At 47.2% G+C, this 23,095-nt stretch overlaps 1 protein-coding gene across 8 annotated transcripts in view; it reads left to right on the forward strand.

Moving 5' to 3' along the window:
• Positions 1 to 699: 699 nt before the first annotated feature.
• The window catches only part of LARS2 (leucyl-tRNA synthetase 2, mitochondrial), a 170,790-nt gene continuing 148,394 nt past the window's right edge, over positions 700 to 23,095 (forward strand). For all 8 annotated transcript variants that reach the window (XR_005781487.1, XR_005781488.1, XM_040445096.1 and 5 more), the window contains exons 1-3: positions 700 to 831; positions 5,819 to 6,073; positions 12,423 to 12,551. Coding sequence is in view for 6 of the 8 variants with exons in the window: in XM_040445096.1 (XP_040301030.1) it covers positions 5,840 to 6,073; positions 12,423 to 12,551 (363 nt within the window). In the remaining 2 variants the exon portion in view is untranslated. The remainder of the gene's footprint in view (positions 832 to 5,818; positions 6,074 to 12,422; positions 12,552 to 23,095) is intronic.

Here is a 23,095-nt window from a genome sequence, read left to right on the forward strand (position 1 = left end):
TATTCCTGATTGCCCACATCTATACGGTTTTCAAAAATCTCCTTTATGTGGGTTTTACCCTTTTCAAAATCATATTTTAACACCACTGGTCCTTTACAATTCATTCATGGATTCATCTTTGTAGCAAGAAACACTTGCGGGTGGGGGGTGGGGGAGAGGTTGGGTTGGGGGTACAGAAAACTCTTCCAAGGAAAGTGGTTGGTCAGGAATCCTGCCTTCCTGACTCCCAGCTCACCTATGCCCTAATCACGGTCAGATAATTCCCTTCCCAGGGCTATAAAGTCACGGAATATGGTGGGGAAAGCTCTTTAACCACCATTTAAGGATCAAGAGGTCAAAGGACCTACCCAAGCCCAGCGGGCAATTTTAGCTAAGCTGGGATTCAAACCCTGGCATCAGAACTCTCCCAGTGCTCTTTACACCACCTGCCATCCAGTTTATTCTGGGGCCACTAAGCTGATGTCCCTCACTCCTCTGCAGCAACTGGAGTAATCTGAGCCCCCGGTATCTGGTTTTGGTGACGCCAGAGACGGGGTGCACTACTGAGCCGGAGGGCGGGGCTTGGAGTCAGGAGGCGGTGCCCGGGAACGGGGGGGCGGAGCCCGAGGCTGCCGGCGCCGACGCCTCCGCCCCACGGGCTGCCGGGAGTTCGGCCCCGGCCCCGCTCCGCTTCCCCCGGCTCCGCCCCGGCCTGTCTGTGTCTGCGCCGGCCGCTACCGATAAAGTTGTTGTTCTGCCAACATGGCGGCGCCCATGGTGACTGGCCGGCCCGTGTTCGCTTAAAGGTGGGAATTGAGGCGTGAGGAGCCGCAGGCCAGAGCCTGTGAGCAGGTAAAGTCCAGACCCGGGCTCAGCGGGACGAGACACCTCGGGCGAGGAGGTCTCTGCCCTCGGATCTGGAGGTTCCGACTTGCTAGGGGCAGGAAGGGAAGGTGCGGGCTGGGTTAGGTGGTTCTGGAGCCGTGCAATTTCTGATCTGGGTAAGTCTCCGAGATCCCGGCCTTCAGACTCTTTGAGCCATGGACCCTGATGATAGCTCTGGACTCTATCCCATTCCCAGATGAATACACGTGTACACGTAGATTTGTACTCAAGTTCCCTTGCTACTGCTCCCCTGCCCCGATTCATCTCTGGATCTTTGCTTCCTGGCCTGGGGATTTGGACTCAGCTAAAAGCCATCCGGTACATCTCCGTGGCCCAGAGGTTATTGTCCCTGCATGTTGAGGCTCGGAGGTTCTCAGAGATCTTGTGGGTCTACCTCCTTATCTTAGAAGATGAGATTCCCGACAGGCGATAATTTGCCCCAGGCCCCACAGGGAATGGGTCCTTGCAGAAGCCACAATCGGTATTTTTGGTCACAAAATTTGTTTTCTTTAAGATGCACTTTCCCTGGTCTATTCTTGCACATTTTGGGGTGGGGGGGGGTGCACACAAATGCCCTCCTGCCCTTCTTCCATGTGTTCTGCTGTTCTTTGCTTGCACTGCTCTTCCCTTAGGTTTCTCTGTCCATATGTGATTGTCGTTTTGGGTCCAGTTCTTAGGCTTTTCCTCTGACCATCTGTTGGTGCCTCCATCATTCTCAGAAAACAACCGTAAATGCCCCAAGTGAGGATGAGGTCAGGACCGACTCTAAAGAGGCGCAGAGGAGTGGGGATTGTTATTTTGGAAGGGTGTGGAAGAAAAGACAGGATTCCAAGCATCGAGGCAAGGAACTGGATGAAACAGAGCTAAGGAAGAAAAGGCCAGGTTGACTGAAAATACAAGGCGTGAGCCACACCTTTCACATTGATGGAATGAGCATAGTCCGCTAATGAAATGGCCGCACCTTGTCAGGAAGAGGCAGTGCCCTTTTTAGGACTTTGGTGGTGGAGCGGCTGAGAGCAGGGCCTGCTGAGCTCCGGGAAGTTCTGTAGTATATTGTCAAGGCAAATTGAACCAAGGTTTTAGAATTTCTAAAAGAAAGGAAGTGAGTTTTATTCAAGGCCAAGTTAGGACAGCTGCTGGCACACACAATCTTCACAAAGAGAGTGCTCCTGTGAAGGAACATTTGGTGTAGGGTTATATAAGCTCTAGCAAGGAACATTTGGTATTGGGTTATATACTTTTTTCTTTTTTTTTACATAAAAAGTTACAAATCCTTAGACAAAGGACATGTTAGAAAGTTGCAGAACTTATCTTACGCCTCTAGTAAATGCAGGGCTGTATAACTTTAATCTTATGGGAACCAGGGAAGTTCTCCTTATGTTTGGAATGCTCCTTTTTGGTTATTTCTTAAATAAAGCAGATGTGCGATGTGTGCTCAGGCAGAAATAGAGCCCGTACTTTGAGGTTTCGTGGAGTCACTTTGACCTTGGTATATGTTAGAGTATAGCTTTCCCCGGGAGCCCAGGAGCAGGGCCCACAAACATTAAAAGTAGAAAATTTCCTTTATTTTATCCATATCATAGCCCTGAGTATACTGTATGCTATGTCCCCCTGAGCCTAGGGGATTCCCCTAACTTTGGGTGTGAACTTTTCTTAAAGAGTCTTAGTGCGTTATTACCGCGCGTGCTCCCCAGAGAGGTGGAACCCATTTAAATTTTCAGCAGCAGTGTATAGAAATGCCCATTTTTCATTTAGCAGGTTTTTGCCAGTCTGTTAAGCAAAAATATTTTCTTGCTGTTTTCATTTGCATTTTATGATTAGTTCTAAAGTTGAACTTTCTCATATGTTTATTAGACATTTACATCTCTTTCTGTTTTTCCTTTGCCCCTTTTTTTAAATTAGGTTTTGAATTTTCTCTTTTCATACGTAAACTCTTCATAGAGTAGGATAATCATTTGTTACTGCCGTTTTGGCAAAGATTTTGCGTCAGCTCATTGCTTGATTTCTCCTTTTGTTCACAGTGTTTTTGAGTACTGACATTGCACATTTTTAGAGTCAGATTTATTAACGTTTTTGTGAGTTCTTTCATTGCTTTCGTCCTCAGGACAGAACATCCTGCACCTTGTAAAGATGTGTTAGATACTCATCTATATTTTTGTCTTGTTTTATGATACTTAAAAAAATTCTTTAATCTTTATGGGATTTACACTGGTTTGTGGTTTTGAGATGGGGCTCCAAGTTCTAATCGACTTGTGCTTTTTTCCTTATGAACTTTAAGTTCTTTAAATGCCCAGATCAGTTTCAGGATTCTCTAGTCTATACCATTGATTTATGTATAGAAGAGGTTGTCAGTGAGCCATGTGTTATGTAAACATATTTAAATTTTTTTTATGTTTATTTATTCTTGAGAGAGAGAAAGAGAGTGTGAAGGGGCAGAGAGCGAGGGAGACACAGAATCTGAAGCAGGCTCCAGGCTCTGAGGTGTCAGCACAGAGCCTGACGTGGGGCTCGAACTCACGAACCATGAGATAACGACCTGAGCTGAAGTCGAATGCTTAACTGACTGAGCCACCCAGGCGCCCCTGTAAACATATTTAGAAAGCTTATTCTCATTGGGTAGACAGGGAGTGTTGTATGTGTTGTTTATGATTGGTGTATGATGAGTAAGTTACAGAGACAGGATTAGAATTTTCGGTGAAAGAATGACCTCCCTTCGTATGGCTCATATGGGTGATCTGTCTTCTCTCTTTGGGATTTCATTTCTCACGGTGGCTAACAAGCATTGAAACCAAAAACTTGTGAGACTGCGGTTCCGGTTAATTTGTATTTTTGTAGTGTTTATTTATTTATTTTGGGAGTGGGAGGGGCAGGGAGAGGGAGAGAGAGAATCCTGAGCAGGCTCTGTGCTGTGATCATGGAGCTGGACACGGGGCTCGAGCCCATGAAAACCGTGAGATCATGACCTGAGTCAAAATCAAGAGTCAGACCCTTAACCGACTGAGCCACCCAGCCGCTCCAGATTCATTTGTATTTTTATAGTTTTGTTGTTTCCCCTTGTTTCTGTTGGGGAGAATAGTCCAGAACCCTTTCGTTATGAGTTGTTAGGGAATGCCGTCCAGGAGAGAAATGGCAGGCGTCTATCTATGCCTTCTGCTGATTGGGAAGTCTTTGGCTTGTTAAAGATATGGAAATGATACCTTAGCAAGGGAGCCATAAAATCCATGACTCCTGTGGATACTTCTAATTATGTAGAAACCCAACCCCTAAAAATAAATGCAGTTACCCTAACTGTACAAAGCGTCTCTATATTAGGTTGGTCATATGGAGTTGCTGATACTCAACCATGTTCATACAGTTCACCCTAATATCTCTAGTCACATCTACATATTTCAGAATAGCCAAGCCCCGTGGATAGGTTTTGTTTTGTTTTTGTTGTCTTTCTGCTTCGACCCCCAAGGAAGCAAGAGGTATTAAATACAGTGAGACTTGGTCTGTCAAGAACTTTGGCAGACCGTCTTGTAAAATGCCAACACTGGGATGCCATTTTACGGGAATGTGAAGCCCACTTGTGTAAGCCTATGATAGAGTCTCTTGGCAACATTCGTGACCCAGTACCTGTGTGAAAACAGGCCAGACGCTCGTAAGTGTGGAAAAAATGTTGAGAGAATCAAAGAATTAACACCAGCTTCAAGTGTCAGGTTCTTCCTTTATTTCTCTCTTGGTTTTACATTTGTGTCTTCACCCTGGTGCTTTTTTTGCACGGTTATGTAAGAAGGCAGGCAGGTGAGGCCGTTGAGTCATAAATCTTAAATATTTGACGAACTGTCACCTCAACCTCTTAGACAGGGATAAAACGTGAAAATGCTTCCATGAAGTCATCTTTGGAATTCACCTCCTTGGCGGAGACCAATGAAGCATTCCGGCTGAATTTTGAATTGCAGCCAGATGTCCTGGTGGACCCCAACCTGTGGGTTGTATTCCAGAAGCACCATAGCACTCACCGCTATTATCCATGTATATTTACTTGTTTTTCTCTTATCTGCTGTTCTTTACTAGTATGTAAGTGCCATGGGAGAAGAGAGTTGGGTTTTGTTCACCGTTGTATCCCCCGTGCCTAGAACAGTCTGTGGACCTAGTGGCACTCGATAAATATTTAGTAAATGAATGAAGAACTAACTGAATAAGCACTCTTACAAATAATAGTTATTTCTTGGCTCAGCTTACGGGTGTATATAACTTACAATACATATGAAAAATGTTAATAATAGCTGCGAGTCTCTGGACCCTGGAGCTAGAAGGTGGGTGTTCAGATCCCTTCTGACATTTGAGCCTAAGCCCAAGCCAAGCTGTGCTCGGAGCTCTTCTGAAGCCTGGGTGATGGGACGGGAAGCCTGCTGGACAGACCCTGGGCTGGGCCTAAAGGAAAGGAGGGCGGGCGCTCCTCGGCCTCCCGTGCACCCTGTGAGGCTGTGGCAGGAGCTGGCCCAGGAGGTAGTCTCCATTCGTTCCTGTGGGAGTTTTGTATGTTTGGGGTTGGGAATGTTGACCATGTTATATTTTCCATTTAAAAGTTTGTGTTTAGCTCAGTCAACGTTCTTTTCTTTTCTTTTTTTAATATTTAATTTTTTTTGAGGGAGACAGCGTGAGTGGGAGAGGGACAGAGAGAAAGAGGGACAGAGGATCCGAAGCGGGCTCTATGCTGATAGCAGCGAGCCCAGTGTGGGGCTCGAACCCACGAACCGTGAGATCATGACCTAAGCCAAAGTCAGACGCTCAACTGACTGAGCCACCCAGGCAGCCCAACTCAGTTGGAGTTCTGATGTGACATTTTCAGGGAAGGAAACCGTCCAGAGCCTAAGTTGAAAGCATGTGAATGTGCAGGGAATGCTGGGCTGTGCTGAACGGGAGAGAGTTCTGGGCAGTTCCTAAAAGAGCTTTCTGCCCTCTTTCTCAGGGCCTTCCCACCTTCTGGAGAATGGCTTCTGCTTGGCGGAGACTGGGTTTCTATGTCTGTTTCCTGAGAAGCAAGCTAAATGGTGGGCCAGATATCATCAGCAGAGGAAGGAGAGTAATCCTGGGATGTGCCAGAGGTATTTACAGTGCCACGGGGACGTGGACGAAAGAGTACACGTTGCAGACGAGGAAGGATGTTGAGAATTGGTGGCATACACGAATAAAAGAAGAAACCTCCAAGATATCAGAAGCTGATGTGAGTATTCTGAGGGATTTTGAGGGGGTAGGGAAGAGGAGCCAAGAACTTGGATTCTGAAGTCAGATCGCCCGAGTTCAAATAAGGTATTAAGTGTGTGACCTTGAACCAACTGAATCTGTGCCTCACGTTTCTTCTCAACCAGGGACAGTGCACATAGTAGTGTCCTCCTGCTTCCTAGGATGGTTGTGAGGGCTGAGTGAGATCGGACGAGGATAGTGCTTAGAAGGCGTTCTGTGTGGTGCTTACACACAAGGTGCATGCAGGCAGCTCTGGAGCAGCATTGGGGGGGGGGGGGGCTCATCGAGAGTGAAGCCCTAGCAGGTGTTAGGTTCTTCACGGTCCATTGCGGGCCAGCGCACCTGGTGATCCAGCAGGGTCAGATGTGAGGTTCCAGGAGTACCCCGGACCTCTCACCTGTAGAACTTATTTAAAACATTTATTATTATTGTTATTTTTTTAAATATGAGAGGCATTCTTTAAAACAAATTTTTTTTAAATGTTTATGTGTTTTGAGAGGGAGAGGGAGAGAGAGAGAAACAGAGAGACAGAACACAAGCAGTGGAGGGGCAGAGAGAGAGGGAGACAGAATCCGAAGCAGGCTCCAGGCTCCGAGCTGTCGGCACAGAGCCTGATGTGGCGCTCGAACTCACTGACCGTGCAATCATGACCTGAGCCCAAGTTGGATGCTTAACCGACTGAGCCCCCCAGGCGCCCCTCACCTGTGGAAGTTTAATCTGCATATTCTGGGAAGCACCTTCCTCTCCCCTGGCATGATGTTGGCCTCCAGCCATCATGGGTTGGGAGGTACCAGCCCTTCCCTGGTGTGATCTGGGGGGCTGGGACCCAGGCTTGCAGTGACAGATGGGTGAGGTAGTGAATCCTTGGCTTCCGCCCAGGACGTATCAGCTCAGCACCGTACTTGAGTAATTGTGTCCAGTGTTTGGTTGTAGCCGGTTTCCAGGGGGCGTTGTGTTGGAGGCTGGCTCCTTGTCTAGGAGTCCAGCCTCTCGGGGATTCCTCTTGGACGTGGTAACCCTCACCTCTTGCTGCTGGTCAAAATAACAAATGGGAGATGTCATTTGTTACGTGAAATGGTGAATCTGATCAGAGCCAAGTGCCGTAAGGTCGTTTACTCTTAAATTGTGACCATCCCTTTGTAATAGTTACCGAATGATACAAACCTTCTGCATCTAGTTAAAGAGATGGGGCCAAAGGCAAGCAGGTGAGTAAATACAACTGCGCCAAAGTGCTCTTGACTAGACTTGGCTGTTTCCCATCTCCTGATCCTCACTCTTTTTAGACTCATTCCTTCCGTGAGCGTGATCACTATGAAACATGCCGGGGGTAGTTATTTGTGTTAAAGCGAAGGATGGTTTCGGGCATTGGTTAGAGAGAGGTGCAGTGGATAACAAGTGGAACGATAAAAAAGAAGGTTTGAGTATAACGCGTGATTGTACCGTGAACGCCCGACTTCCGCCTCGTCAGGACGCGAAGAACCTTCACATCAACACGACCAGACTCACGTGCCTAAATGTATTTTGGAAACGAACTAGGGAGCGGTTCGCTTCTGAATGAGGAGAGTAAAATTCGCTTTTCTTTTTGGTTTAGATTATCCTTTAGTGGCTTCCACACATTTTAAAGTTGGAGCTTACTGATTTTGTGGCGCCTCCTTCTTCTTAAGTACTGTGTGGTTTAAAAAAAAAAAAAATCAGATGGATCACTTGAAACTGTGTATCCATAATTGCAGAAGTAGTTGAAGGGATATCGTGGGTGATCCCCTGGTGGCACCCTTTCAGGGTTTGGATGGGGAGTGGGCAGGTGGACAAGGTGCTGTATGATGGATCTGGAACCCGGGCTCTGGAACCTGGGCAGTGTTGCGGGCTCGGCCTCGAGACCTCCGCGTGCTCGCGGCCTTGTCACGTAACCTCTTCGATGCTCAGATTCTTCGCATGGTTTATCTCACAGAATTGTTTTGAAAATCAAATGAGCAGATGTGGCCGAACACATTTTACACGCGGCAATGTTACATAAATAAAAGGCACAAGAAGATAAAAATGTGTGGTGTCTTTGTCGGGAACAAAGAACACAACCGGATGTTGGTGGATTTAAGTTTATTTATTTATTTTGAGAGAGACAGAGACAGAGTGAGGGAGGGAGGGGCAGAGAGTGAGGGGGGGAGAGAGAGAGACTCTCAAGCAGGCTCTGCACTGCCAGTGCAGAGCCCGATGTGGGGCTCGAATTCACGAAACCGTGAGATCATGACCTGAGCTGAAAGCAAGAGTCAGGCACCTGACCGACTGAGCCACTAGGCGCCCCTGGATGTCAGTGGACTTTGAAGCTTAATTGTCCTCACTCTGGTCTTAGATATATTTGAGGGACACCTGGGTGGCTCAGTCGGTTAAACACCCGACTCTTGGTTTCAGTTCAGGTCATGATCTCACAGTTTGTGGGTTTGAGCCCCGTGTCAGGCCCGGGTGCTGACAACTTGGAGCTTGCTTGAGATTCTCTCTCTCCCTCTCTCTCTCTCTGCCCCTCCCCTGCACACGTGAGCACGCGCGCACTCTCTCTCTCTCTCTCTCTCTGTATCTCTCAAAAATAAATAAACTTTTAAAAAAAGATCAAAAAAGATATGTTTGAAATACCCCCAGGTGAGTGTCTAGGAGACGAGTGTCTTGCCATTATCGTCGGGATCTTCGGTATTAAAAGAAGTTCCACTTAATAAGGATTTTATGTCAGGCACTATCTTTCCATTCATTACCTCATTTAATCCTGAAACAACCCTGGGGATTTTTTGGAGGGTAAGAAAACAGGCTCAGAGGGAGGTTTGGTAATTTATTGAGATACATGCCTGGGACCTTCCGTTGCGCCTCACCTTTGATGCACAGAGTGCGAACTGAGCCCAGAGAGGCAGAGGAATTTGCCCAAGGTCCCACAGCCAGTAGAGAGGCCAGGGCCAGAACGAGGGCTCCCGGGTCCTTCTATCCGCCCCCTCTGGGCTCAGCAACAGCTCTGGAACTTAATCTATAAAGAGGCAGAAGTTCTCTTTCTCCTGACGTCAGAACCTGACAAAAATAATAGGTCCCACTTATAAAAACCATCCTCTTCCCATTGCTTGCGATCTTAATTTCTTTTAAAGGCTTACGTTCTTACACTTTTATATAATTACGAAAATTTCCCTTTCAATCATATTCCTGCTTAGTTATACCGTACACTCCCATAATTCCTTCTTGCCATCCCCAGAGGATAGAGAGCCCGTTTCATTATCACGGAGGAAAATGACTTAATTCACACAGAACAGCGAAAGGCAGGGTCACTAAATAAGCTGGATACCTTTTCTGCAATAAACAAAAATAGTCATAAATATCCAAGACTTTTGCTGGCACTGCTTTTCTATATATCTTCCGTAAGCTCAGTTTTGGGGTTTGGCTTCGTTGGTATGCAATGCATCACTCAGTTCTGCTATAAATTAAGTCTTTGTGGGACAGACCTCCAGAAAGGAGACACTCAGGAAGAAGCTGTGTGTGGAAAATGTTTGGGGCAAGATCGAGGGTTAAATAAACGTAACATAAAAATAAATAAATATCACTAAAATGAAGACAAGGTGGTTATAATAAAAGAAAAATAGGCTTAATGTAAAAACTTAAAAGGAAAAATGAGAAATGGTTTATATCAAGGATTTTATTGATTTTTCAGATCCTCAAGAACTCTGTAATAGCTTTTTTCCCACGTCCCCAAATATTCCCAAAGAAAAGGCAATAAACCTAATCCATTGTGAGAAGCAGTGTGATTTGGATGGAGTGGACAGTTTGCTTACTTCTGTTTCTGCACCCAGTGACGGAGTAAGGCCTGGCACCTCCTTTGAGGGACTGGTTTACACTGAGAGGATTACCTGTCGCTTTCCTTCTTCTTCTTCTTCTTCTTCTTCTTTTTTTTTTAATGTATTTATTTTTGAGAGAGAGAGAGGGAGACAGAGCGCAAGCAGGGGAGGAGGAGAGAGAGAGGGAGACACAGAATCCGAAGCAGGCTCCAGGCTCTGAGCTGCCAGCACAGAGCCCAACGCGGGGCTCGAACTCACGAGCTACAAGATCCTGATCTGAGCTGAAGTAGACGCCCCACCTCCTGAGCCGCCCAGGCACCGCATGTGACTTTCCTTCTTAAAGACGGTCCAAACTGCAGGGCCCGTCTCCTGAGGTTTTCCTGAGGGTTACGGATCTGCGGTTTCCAGTTCAAGTCTGATCAGTGTGCGTGCAGCTTTCTGGAAATCAATTTCTGGAAAGCAGATTTATGGAAATCAATTGTGGTTGCCACTTGAGCATTCCATGATTTTCTGGTTTGGGTGTTATCCAGACTTCTATGGATTCTCTTTTCCCTTTTCTTCTATCAGGCTGCTTGACTTACCACTCACTGGTAGTTTTTGGAGGATGGGCCTTCCAGAGAAAATTCTAGTGTATTTTGCCACACGTGAGAGGCCCTGTCAAAGGTTGGTTGAGCTTCTTTGCCGAAGGAACTTTAAAGCAATGGGTCAAGTGAGATTTGGAAATACCCTGATTTCTTGTTTCCTCTGCTCCCCCGATTATAGCTGGCCGTGTCCATGATCAGCCATGCAAATACGTAGCAACAAATATACCACGACCACCTCTGTACACAAAGGAATGGTCACGAATATTCTGGTTTGCGTTTGTTTTCATTACTTTTGGAGAAGCAAAGCCTTGAAGAACTCTAGCAGGGCTGGAGGAAAGGAGGAAGGACAGAAGGAGAAAAACAGAAGGTAGAGAGAAATAAAAGAGTGGCAACATCAGAAGGTCCCCGCCCTCAGAGACCAAACAGAAGCAGGTATCTCTTCTGCCTTTCTTCTGAGAGCCCTGCCAGGAGGGGGTGGATGTAGGCTGGGTAGGGGGAATGCTCCCGTCGCCTGGACAGGATTCGTGTAGCTGGGAAAAAATGCCCTTTAAAGTATTCTGTGGAGGCCAGATATTAAGCTCCTGCTGGGAGCGGCGGCGGGGGGGGGGGCCCGCATAGACTGAGGGGAGGGGGGTTTAGGGAGAGGGAGATGACTGAAACCCAGCCCGTGCCCTTGAAACACGGACCCCTAACTAGGAACCGGTTAAGTGACTGGTGTTCACTCCGTTCAGATGCACGTAGGCTCTTTCTGTTTCTCGCGATGAAGCCGTGTCTTCAGCAGCTAGAAGGTTCTCTCACCCTGGCGTGAGGCTGGCTGTAGCTCGCCCCTGGGAAGACAGAAACTGCCTTGCCTTGTTGTCTATGGTTTTCTCATCACTTTCTCACTTCAACTTTGTCTGTTGAAAGATGAGTTCACAGTACAGCAGAGAAACCCAGGACCCAAACTGGTGCCTCAGGAGTCCTGCTCTAACTGCTAACTCTGAGTCTGAATGCAACGACAGGGAATTTAGGAAGGGCTCCATTTTTTTTTTTTTTTTTTGAGATGTCACATCTGTGTGATTCAACTATCGTGTCCTTGAATTACACGGAAATGTGTCTTAGAGCTTCATTTGGAAAAACATAAGTTCTTTAAGACCTAGACAGAAACTGTCTTAAAAGAGAAGCTTTTAAAAGAGAGGGAAAAAAGGATTGAAAATATATATGGGTAATTAGCACTTTGGGGTTGTTTGGCATTATTTTGGACATTGTTTAGCTTAAACTTGGGCTTTGGGGGTGCCTGGGTGGCTCAGTCGGTTGAGGATCCGACTTCAGCCCGGGTCACGATCTCGCGGTCCGTGAGTTCGAGCCCCGCTTCAGGCTCTGGGCTGATGGCTCAGAGCCTGGAGCCTGCTTCCGATTCTGTGTCTCCCTCTCTCTCTGCCCCTCCCCCGTTCATGCTCTGTCTCTCTCTGTCTCAAGAATAAATAAACGTTAAAAAAAAAAAAAAAGAATTATTAAACGGGCTTTGGATTTTGTTTTTTGACATGTTTGTCAGTTTATGGGAATATTAAAAAATTTTTTTTTAATGTTTATTTTTGAGAGAGAGAGAGAGAGGGAGAGAGAGAGAGAGTGTGGGCACGTGCACGAGCTGGGGAGGGGCACAGAGAGAGGGAGACACACAACCCGAAGCAGGCTCCAGGCTCTGAGCTGTCAGCACAGAGCCCGATGCAGGGCTGGAACTCACAAATCGCCAGATCATGACCCGAGCCGAAGTCGGACACTTAACTGGCTGAGCCACCCAGGTGCCCCAGTTTTTGTTTTTGTTTTTGTTTTTTTTGTTTTTAAGGAAACTTTAAACAATGTTAAATTATTGACCTTGAGTACAGTGCCAAAATACTGTGTGCACGCAGGGTCTCAGTAAATGCTTAAGATATACTCACTGTCATTCTTTGTCATTCTTTCCCAGAAATCGAAGCCCAAGTTTTACGTGCTTTCCATGTTCCCTTACCCTTCCGGAAAGTTGCACATGGGCCACGTGCGCGTATACACCATCAGCGACACCATTGCACGGTTCCAGAAGATGAGAGGGATGCAGGTAAGGAAAGATGCCTGCTGCAAGGCAGCCCTCCCCTGTCCGCCCCACCGAGGACGGCAAGAACGTTGTCAGTGTGTTCAAGGCAAACGAAGAAAACCGATTTTGGTTAAGATTATGACAGCTTCGAAGATAACCACAGAAGCTTAGCGTTTCCTTTTCTGCGTCAGAAGACATGATGAAGCATCTGGGTTAATGGGGCCGGTGGTGGGGGGGGGTTTGGGGGCAGCCACGTGTCTGGTGTTGTGCAGGGATGAGGATGGAGGGGGGTGGGTGTGGGGCTAAATGTAGCTGCAAATGTTGGTAACACGGGACATCTTCTCAGAAGTTCACCGTCCGTGAGAGTGAAACACATAATAGATAGTCACCGTGTAGGGGGCTGAATCCCCTAGAACAAATATGGATCAAATGCTGTGGGGAGGAAGTGGGGCCACAAGAGATTTTCCTCTTTCTATTTGATATTTGCTGTTCCCTTTGATATTCTTTAATGAGCATGGTTATCTTACAAGGGAAAACTTAAAATTTTTGCAAGGAAAAGCTATCTGGGGAGTAGTGCCTCTGGGACAGTTGGGAAAGGCTCCATTAAAGAGGAAACGTCTGGCATGGGTTTTGAAGGACAAGGTTAAACTTACCGGAAGAGGAAGAGAAAGGCCCTTCCTTGGCTGCTGCGAGTCAGTCCCTTTTGCCCCATTGCCCGTTACCCCCAAAGCTTACTCTTTACTCTTTAGCAACGTGTCATCTGTAGAACGAGGTGGGGATGATCGCGATACCTTCTTTTAACCACTTACAGAGCGGCAGGGTTAAAGAGGGGTCGACAACATGGACCACTGAGCCAGATGGCCAGGATTCGAATGCCAGCTCTTAACGCTTGCCAGCTGTGTGCCCTTTGACTAGCTACTCAGCCTCTCTAAGACCTAGTTTTCTCTCATCTGTAAAATGAGAATAAAACGGTACCTGCCCATTGTCCCGTTACAAGGATTCAAAGAGGATAGCTGTGAAGCACTTAGCACATGCCTGGCACATAGTCCGTAACCCATAAATATTGGCGATCGCGAGCGGTTGGCTGGACCCTGTTCACAACATCTCCTGAGAGCCCACTGTGCCCATCTCTGCCCAACTCTGTGTTTACTGGTCACCTCAGTAGCTTGAAATCCAGCCACGGTGGGAGTATTCATACCCTGGAAATCAGCAAGTGCTCCAAATCTGGGCTTGTTCCTCCAGAGAGGCAGTTGTTAAACATTCACTGGCACTCCCAGTGGCTGCTGCTGTGATTAACCTGCTGGGGCCCATACCTGCCACCTCCCAGTTCTTCGTCACGATTTCAGAGAGGTACGCGCGTCAGTTGTCACAATTGGTTTGAAAATTGATGCTGAACTGACTTTGGCAAGAGGTATTCCTAAAAAGGAAGTCAAGTTATGACGGCTCTTTGTCAATTGAAGAGTTCATAACTTTATAGTGTCAGATGCAGAGATCAGTGTTCCACTTTAATAGTCAAAAGTATTCGTCTTCCTGGTTTCTGTCGGGTGTTATTTTCCCCAGACGTTGCTTTCCATCATCGCTGCTGTGTTTATTAGAAAGGGACGGTGCAGAGTGAGCTGGCTGTTTGCCTAAAGTATCGTTCTCGCTGAATGATTCTTGCTGTGGTTCTTTAACTAGATTTATCTGACGGATTTTTTACACGCCAACTTTTTTTGAACAATTAGCGAGTGCATGTAAATTGCCGAAGGTGTAAGCTTTTATGGCAAAATTGTACATTTATGATAGGGTACAGGTGGTTGAGGGGGTGTAGGTGGGATTCTGATTCCCTTGGATGGGATGAGATGTTCCAGAGGAAGCCCAAGGCAGAGCTCCAGGCCCAGAGCTCCTCAGACCCAAGAGACAAAACAGAGACCCCTATAGTAACTGGAGGCCAAGTCAGGCTGGATCCAGGAGCTGGACAACCTGCATTTGAACTGCATTCCGCCACCTTCTTGCTGAGTGACCTTGCACAAGTCATTTCATGGCTCTGAATCCTACTTTCCTCATTTTTAAAATTAAAAAAAAAATTTTTTTTTAACGTTTATTTATTTTTGAGACAGGGAGAGACAGAGCATGAACAGGGAGGGGCAGAGAGAGAGGGAGACACAGAATCTGAAACAGGCTCCAGGCTCTGAGCCGTCAGCACAGAGCCCGACGCGGGGCTCGAACTCACGGACCGTGAGATCGTGACCTGAGCTGAGGTCGGATGCTTAACCGACTGCGCCACCCAGGCGCCCCCTTTCCTCATTTTTAAAGTAGAGATAACAGCAATCCTTGCCTCATGGGGTTGTTGTGTGGGTTAGATGAGATGGTACATGCATGTGGCATGACAATAATCCCTTCATAAGTGTTAGCTGTGATTATTATTTTATTTTATTAAAAAAATTTTTTGGGGGGCATCTGGGTGGCTCAGTCGGTTAAGCATCTGGCTTCGGTTCAGGTCATGATCTCACAGTCCGTGAGTTCGAGCCCTGCGTCGGGCTCTGTGCTGACGGCTCAGAGCCTGGAGCCTGCTTCGGATTCTGTGTCTCCCTCTCTCTCTCTGCCCCTCCCTTGCTCATGCTCTGTCTCTCTCTGTCTCAAAAATAAATAAGAACATTAAAAAAATTTTTTTTAAAAATTAAAAGAAAATTTTGTTTTTGTTTATTTTTGAGAGTGAGACAGAGTGTGAGCAGGGGAGGAGCAGAGAGAGAGGGAGACACAGAATTGGAAGGAGGCTCCAAGCTATGAGCTGTCAGCTGAGATGTGAGATCATGACCTGAGCCAAAGTCAGACCCTTAACTGACTGAGCCACCCAGGCGTCCCATGTGGTTATTATTTACATTGATTTGATTTACTCTGGGAGGTCAGTCACTGCCATGTAATAAGTGAACCCTACTCTCTTTGGCCTGGAGCACACTGCACCCAGTTACATCTTCAGAAGCAGCTTAACTGCAAAACATTGCTTGCAGCTTGCAGCATTACCCATCCTATGATTTGATGGCTGCCTCATACCACTTTTTTATTTTAAACTTAAAGTCTTTTCTTTTTATGTTTATTTTTACTTTTGAGAGACAGACAGAGAGAGAGAGAGAGAGAGAGAGAGAGAGGGAGAAAGTGGGGACAGAGGATCCCAAGCAGGCTCTGCACCGACAGCAGAGAGCCTGACACAGGGCTCGATCTCATGAACTGTGAGATCAAGACCCGACCCAAAGTGGACACTTAACCGACAGAACCACCCAGATCGCCCCTAAAACCACCCTTTGCTATTTGGTTTACGGTGCATCTAGGGCTCGCTTTGTTTCTGACTTTCAGTTGTTCTGTTTAAGATGATGAGCTTTTTGGGGCATCGTCCAGGTTCTGCTGAAATTAACTCCTTGTTAATTTTCATAAGCCATATTTAAGTCAGATCATCCTGTCTAGCACTCCAAACTTGGTGAAAACGTGTCCAGCCGGTTTTTAAGCGATATGGCAAAAGAGAAACAAATCTCGCTGTAATTGTCGACAGCATGAAAACCTGTTGAGCTTCCTGTTGTTTTAAAATCCATTCCCAGTGTCAGGACTAGTTCCAGAGATGGAGCAGGGGAGGATTCAGGTCAAGTTCAATGGTCCTCACTCTAGGGAGGGAAGGAATATCTAATCAGGAATAACAACAGGGTCTGACATATGTATTCATTCATTTATTCACTATATAGTCATTGAGTGCCAGCTTTATTTTTTTTTTTTAATTCTTTTTTTTAATGTTTATTTATTTTTGAGAAAGAGAGAGACACACACAGAGCATGAGCAGGGGAGGGGCGGGGAGAGAGGGAGACACAGAACCCGAAGCAGGCGCCGGGCTCCGAGCTGTCAGCACAGAGCCCGACGCGGGGCTCGAACCCATGAACCGTGAGATCATGACCTGAGCCGAAGTCAGATGCTTAACTGACTGAGCCACCCAGGTGCCCTGCCAGCTTTATTCTAAACCCTGGGATTTCTATCGTATTAAATAGACCTATCAGAGTCTTAGGTTCAGCATCAGTCAGTGGGCCTAAGGAAAGCCCAGTAAGCTCTGCCTTTTTCTGGAACTTGTTAACATGTTGATTATTTTGCTTTGTTCTTGAGTGGAAGTATGTGAAATAATTCTAAGGTACACGAAGAACAGTGTGGGAAGTAAAAGGCGGAGGGACCCGTGCAGCAGTTCTGCTCTCTACAAGGCCACCAGTGACCTCCACAGAAAGGCCTCTGTCCTCAACTTTCTCCACCTCAGCCACATGCAATGCAGTAGAGCATTTCTCCTTCTGTAACACGCTCTACTCCCGGCGCAAGACCCCACATTCCAGACTCTCCTCCTGCATTTTGACTTCCCCCTCCCAGTGTATTCCACAAATCTTCCTGCTCCACTCCGTCTTTTGCATACTCGTTATCAGGTTGAGAAAGTTCCCCTTTACTCCTAGTGTGCTGAGAATTTTTATCGTAACTGGGTGTTGGTTTTTGTGAAATGCCTTTTCTGCGTATATTGAGATGGAATATAGTTTTTCTCTTTTATTCTGTTAATGTGATATGTCGATTGATTTTTTTTTAATCTTAAACCAGCCTTGTGTTCCTTGTGTTCCTGTGTTCGTTTGGTCATAATGTTATTATTATTTTTTTTTAACTTTTTTTAATGTTTATTTATTTTTGGGACAGAGAGAGACAGAGCATGAACGGGGGAGGGGCAGAGAGAGAGGGAGACACAGAATCGGAAACAGGCTCCAGGCTCCGAGCCATCAGCCCAGAGCCCGACGCGGGGCTCGAACTCACGGACCGCGAGATCGTGACCTGGCTGAAGTCGGACGCTTAACCGACTGCGCCACCCAGGCGCCCCATAATGTTTATTTATTTTTGAGAGAGAGAGAGAGTGAGAGACTGTGAGCGCCACACAAGCGGGGGAGGGGCAGAGAGAGAAAGGTAGGGGGGACACAGAATCCGAAGCAGGCTCTAGGCTCTGAGCTATCAGCACAGAGCCCGACGCACGGCTCGAACCCAAGGACCGTGAGATCATGACCTGAACTGACGTCTGGCTGTCAACCAACCGAACCGCCCAGACGCCTCTGTAATTTTCTTCTCTAATGTCTTCATCTGGTTTTGCTATCGGGGTTATGCTGGCTCGTAAAACAAACTGGATGTTCCCTTCTTCCTGTTTTCTGAAAGCGTGTGTATTATAGGTATTCTTTCTTTCTTACTTTCTTACTGTTTAATACTGTTTAATAGTTCGACGCGGGGCTTGAACTCATGAACCACGAGATCACGACCTGCGCAGAAGTTGGAAGTTTAACCAACTGAGTCCGCCAGGCGCCCCGCCTCACTCCATCTTTCTACATGACTTTCCCAACTGTTGAGGCCAGCAGTGAATGCCGTTTTAGCCTGTGCTAATTTGTCATATGGGAAACGGCATCTAATTTTGTTTTTAATTTACATTTTCCAGAGTACTGTCCTAGTGAGGCGGGGATATTTTCATATGTTTGTTGTATTTAATTTTCTTCTTCTCCGAGTGGCTTGCTCGCGTTATTTGCCAAGTTCCTCTTGGGTTGTTGGTCTTTTTCCTATTCCTCTGTAGAATGCTTTATACAGTCTGCATTATTGATTCTTTGTTGGTTAAATGCAGTGCAGATGTCTTCTCCCAGTCTGTGGTTTGTCCTTGATTTTGTGAGCCTGGCCAGACCACAAGTTGTAATTTGGGGGTGAGAATGGGTGAGAATGATGATTTGGAAAGTTCAAAATAGCTTTTTCTTTGGTTTCCTCTTATAGTAGCAAGTAAGTCGTGCATAGAGGGAAGAAATGAGACAGGAGGTGAGACAGGTGGGTCGGTGTGACCCCCCCCCCCATGCTCTCCCTCATTCATGGAGACGGGCCTAAAAGCCATGGCCATCACCTTTCTCTTGGGGAAAGCTAACGCCACAAAGAGCTAGCCAGGCACGGACACTCCCAGGTTAGACGCGGACTTTGTAAATGGAGAGACGGGTGGTTTGGAGGTGAGGAATCGATCTGGAATGAGGGCTTTAGTCAATGCGGTGATGACACCCGCCCGTCCCACCTCACAGATTTGTGGCAGGGTTCCCGTGAGGCGATCGTGAGAAAAACGGTCGCGCAGTTTCCTCGTGTAACCCGATTAATGGTAGCGAGAATAAGTTAGTCCTGACGTTTGGATGTTTTAGCAGGGGCTTCTTGAAGCCAGAGATCAGTTCTTCTCTTTCAAAAATCAGAAAAGACTGTCCTGCCAATTGGCTTCTTCTTCAACTCATATAACGTCTGATGACACATTTAAAGCTTAGCACAGACGGCGATTTTGTCGTGTTTTCGTATGTTGTGTGCACAGAGGATTGGGAAAGAAAACGACCCAGCTCCCACCCCGGCTGGTCTCCTGGCACCCTCTGGGACAGAGGCAGAGTGACGAAGGCATCAGGATGCCCGGTCTCCCCCACAGGCCTGGGCTTGGGCTCCTGTGTCTCAGGCCAGAGGCCTCCGGGTGCTGCCCGCGTCGGGTTTCCTGCTTGGGCCTCTTTGCTGTTTGCTGTAGAGGAGGAGGAGGAAAAATGGAGGCTCTGGGCCTGACAGCTGCCTGATCCTAATGTGATGACCCGCAAATGCGAGGAGGCGAGGGGAGTTGTGAGCAAGGGCACAGTTACACGTGTGTCATTGGTTTTCCGTCTGCCGGCCGGGCCGCGGGTGTTCATGAAGCGCCCCGAGGGGCATCGCGTGGCCTTCAGTTTTCAAATTTTCGAATCTCTGTAGCTTCTAAAGAAGTAGAGAGCGGATTTCCAGGGCTTGTCCCCTCCCGTGTAATTTGAAGGGAAGAATGATCGCTGGTCCAGTATCTTGATTAGACAGTGGCCGATTCATCCGCCTTCCCGGGGCAGGTCTGCCCTGGGCCTCAGTACCGGTACCGTCGTTTGGATTTTTTTTTACTCTGGAGCATTCACTTGGTTTTGCTCCACAGGTGTGTAAAAATGGGGGGCTATTAACACCTGCTGAACAACATTAAATGGTATGTGTCTTCATTTCTTGGAAATAAAGTGTTGAGTCTAGTCCAGGGAAACTATGACACTCTGAAAATAGCAATTTTTTGAGCAGCGGTAACCATGGTTGCTCTCAGTTAGAAGCTCGGTTGGTTTCAAATATGAAGTTTTGTTTCGCGATGAAAAGGCCAGAAAGCTGGTCCTTCCTAGGGGATTGGCCGGCCCTTTTGTAGTAACAACTGTGCTAATTCTCTTGCCGTCCGGAAGGCAGGCGGCCAGCAGCCCCAGCTTCCTTCTGTTCCACCTTAAAAAGTTTCCTTACCTCGGTTGGATCTTACTTCCTGTGTCGGAGGAAGAACTGTTCCTTTGCCTGGTCTTGGTTTTTTTTTTCCTTCTTAAAAAAATGTATTTTTAACTTGTACATACAATTCCATATTTCCACCCCCTTGAAAAAGAAGAAATACAGGGACGCCTGGGTGGCTCAGTCGGTTGAGTGTCCGACTTCAGCTCAGGTCATGATCTCACAGCTCGTGGGTTTGAGTCCCATGTTGGGCTCTGTGCTGGCAGCTTAGAGCCCAGAGTCTGCTTTGGATTCTGTGTCTCCCTCTCTCTCTCTGTCCCTCCCCGACTCACACTCTGTCTCTATCTCTGTCTCTGTCTCTCTCTCTCAGAAATAAATAAACATTAAAAAGAGAAGAAATCTAGCATAGATGAGGTTGTGGGCCCCTTTGACCGCCCGCTCCTGACCAGGCCCTTCTGGGCCGTGATCTCTGGCATGTTCCAGGCTAAGTCCCTTGAGAGCCTTATGTTGTCTCATGTAACTGTGCCCTCCCCTGTATGCCTTTCTGCTGGTCCTCTTGCCATCCATCCGGCCTGCCAACCCTGAGACGCCCACGGCTCCGTTCAGAGGGAGGCGGAAGGCCCTGTCACGGTGAGCCATGGGCATGTGGCCCTGTCCACACCAGAGGCTGGCCTAGCCCCGGCTCCCAGGCCCTGCCTTCTGGCCAGCTCTGGTCTGAGTTGCCAGGTCTCTGACCCCTGTGTTTTCTCCTCTTCAGTAGCTGTCCCTGACTCCCCTTTGATACCCCAAGTCATGGTAGGTTTGTGGCCTTGTTGGAGTTCCTGGGCGGCCCGTGGCCAGTTCGCTGTCAGCTCCAGCCCCTGCTTTGCTTTTCGTAGCACGATGACCCCTGCAGACCACGTCCCCCAAGCCCTGGTGTCAGCTGGCCTCCAGCTGGTTGGGGACGAAAAGAAACTGGCAAGACTGGCACGCAGGAGGAAAGGAGAAGCCGGAGAATTTCTAGTGTCTTCTTCACCGATCTGGTTCCATCTGGGCAGACCCACCTGTTTTGGTTTCTATACCTGATCTCAGCCTTTCGGCTGTCACCTCCCCTTTCTACCTTTGTTCCTTTGGTCTGGAGGTGGTGGTGGTGTCCTGCCCTTCCAAGTTTTGGGGATGTTGTGTTGTGCCTCTTGGCGTCAATTAAAAGTGAGAAGAGTTTAGAGTGTTTGTTAGGAGAACGGCAGGAAATGATGTTTTTTTTCACACACTGGAAGTTTATTTTCTAGATTTCCAAGTTAGAGCTGCTAGGGCTTTGTCTGTATTCTTTTTTTTTTTTTTTGCAGAAAGCACTCCGTCCAGGGGCGCCTGGGAGGTTTCAGTCGGTTAAACATCCGACTTCGGCTCAGGTCATGATCTCTCGGCTTGTGGGTTTGAGCCCCGTGCCGGGTTCTGTGCTGACAGCTCAGAGCCTGGAGCCTGCTTCGGATTCTGTGTCTCTCTGTCTCTCTCTCTGACCCTCCCCGGCTCACACTCTGTCTCAAAAATAAATAAACATTAGAAACAAAATTAAGAAAAAAGAAAAGAAAGCACTCCTATCCAAGAAGAATTAACTCCCAGGGAACCGAGAGAGCCCAGGTGACCCTAACATATAAATCCAGATGTTGGCTTTGTTTTTTAGGCCAAATTGCCTAGTTGGCATGGGTGAGCTGTAGGTATAGTTACTTATTGGAACTGTGGGAGGATTAAACCAAGTTATGGGGCACCTGGGTTGCTCAGTCAGTGAAGCATCCGGCTTTTGATTTTGGCTTAGGTCATGATCTCATGGTTTGAGTTGGAGCCCTGCATTGGGCTCTGTGCTGACAGCTCTCATTGGAATTCTCTCTCTCCCTCTCTCTCTCTCTGCCCCGTCTGCTCTCACTCTATCTCAAAAATAAATAAACATTTACAAAAATTTTTTTAAAAATAAATAAACCAAGTTACGGTGATAGAAAGGAATAGGGATTTCAGAACCAAAAAGGAGAGTTTAGAGTTCTCCCGGTGAACATTGTAGATAGTCTCGGCCATAGGAAACCACAGGCGAGAAAGCGGGCATCCCGTACCTGGAATGGAGGTATTTGATGTGGTGTCCAAGAGACCAAGAGGTGAACGAGGCTGGCATAGAAATCACCTGACACGTGTCCTTTGCATAGATGGGCTGTAACAATTTGACCAGCACATAGAATCTGCTGCCTGGAAGAAGGGGACAGGCTCTGGTATCTCATGATCTTGTTCGAGGTCTCCCCTCGGTTCCCTCTTGACGGTAGTGAATCCTCTCTAGCACAAGAGTGAGCTCTGCACTTGGCCCCTGGGTCTCTGGAAACCCGGGTACCGGAGCGATGGGACCCTTTCCTCTTCCATAGAGAGTTGGCTCGTGGAACCTTTATTCCAGTGATTGGCCCGTGGCGGAAGCAACTGTTCTGACTTCAAGATGCGGAAAGGCCCTCCCGCGGGCCGTATTCTAGGGCAGGCGTTTGCTTTTTGTCAGGCTTTGGTAAGAATGGAATATTAAGAAGCTTTAAGATTTTCTAACTTTATTTTCATAGACAGCTTGGGTAACATGTGGGCTAAGACTCTTTTCATGCTAATTTCATCTGAAAACAAAAATAGAAAAATATTACGTAAATCCAGACTGGTTTTTGTGACTGTCTCTGTATTGACTTTATTTAAAAATACGGACAGCATCTAACAGAATGTTAATAGGCAGGAGCATTGAACCAGTGCCATTTTGGCAGTTCCAACAAAGAAACCAAGTGGTAATTAAGTTTTCCCCTTTCTCGTGGAACAGTTACACAACAGTTCCATTTTTCTGCCAGTGAAGCAGCCTCGGGAGAATTGAAGCACAGCTGGAAGGTGCACTCCTGTGTCGTCCGTGGAAGCATTGCAGAACTTTCTAGTAATCCAGCATAAAGCCCCAAAATGGGACTTCTTCCTTCCTTTCCTCCTTCCCTCCCTCCTTCCTTCCTTTCTTCTTTCCTTCCTTCCTCCCTCCCTCCCTCTTTCCTCCCTTCTTCCCTCCCTTCCTCCCTTCCTCCCTTCCTTCCTTCCTTCCTTCCTTCCTTCCTTCCTTCCTTCCTTCCTTCCCCTCTCTCCCTCTCTCTGTCTCTCTCTTCTTTCTTTTTAAAAATTAAAGGAAAAGAGAGGAAAGGCTGTGATGCTTAACAGTTGTTACAAGGGAATGGTTTCCATATATGGATTAAGCAGTGCTAAAGAGAAAGCTATATCCTCGCGAGTGTTTGTTTTACTTAGGATTC

This window comes from Herpailurus yagouaroundi, unplaced genomic scaffold, assembly GCF_014898765.1.
Source record: "Herpailurus yagouaroundi ecotype Mexico unplaced genomic scaffold, PumYag 193, whole genome shotgun sequence".
Lineage (NCBI taxonomy): Eukaryota > Metazoa > Chordata > Mammalia > Carnivora > Felidae > Herpailurus > Herpailurus yagouaroundi.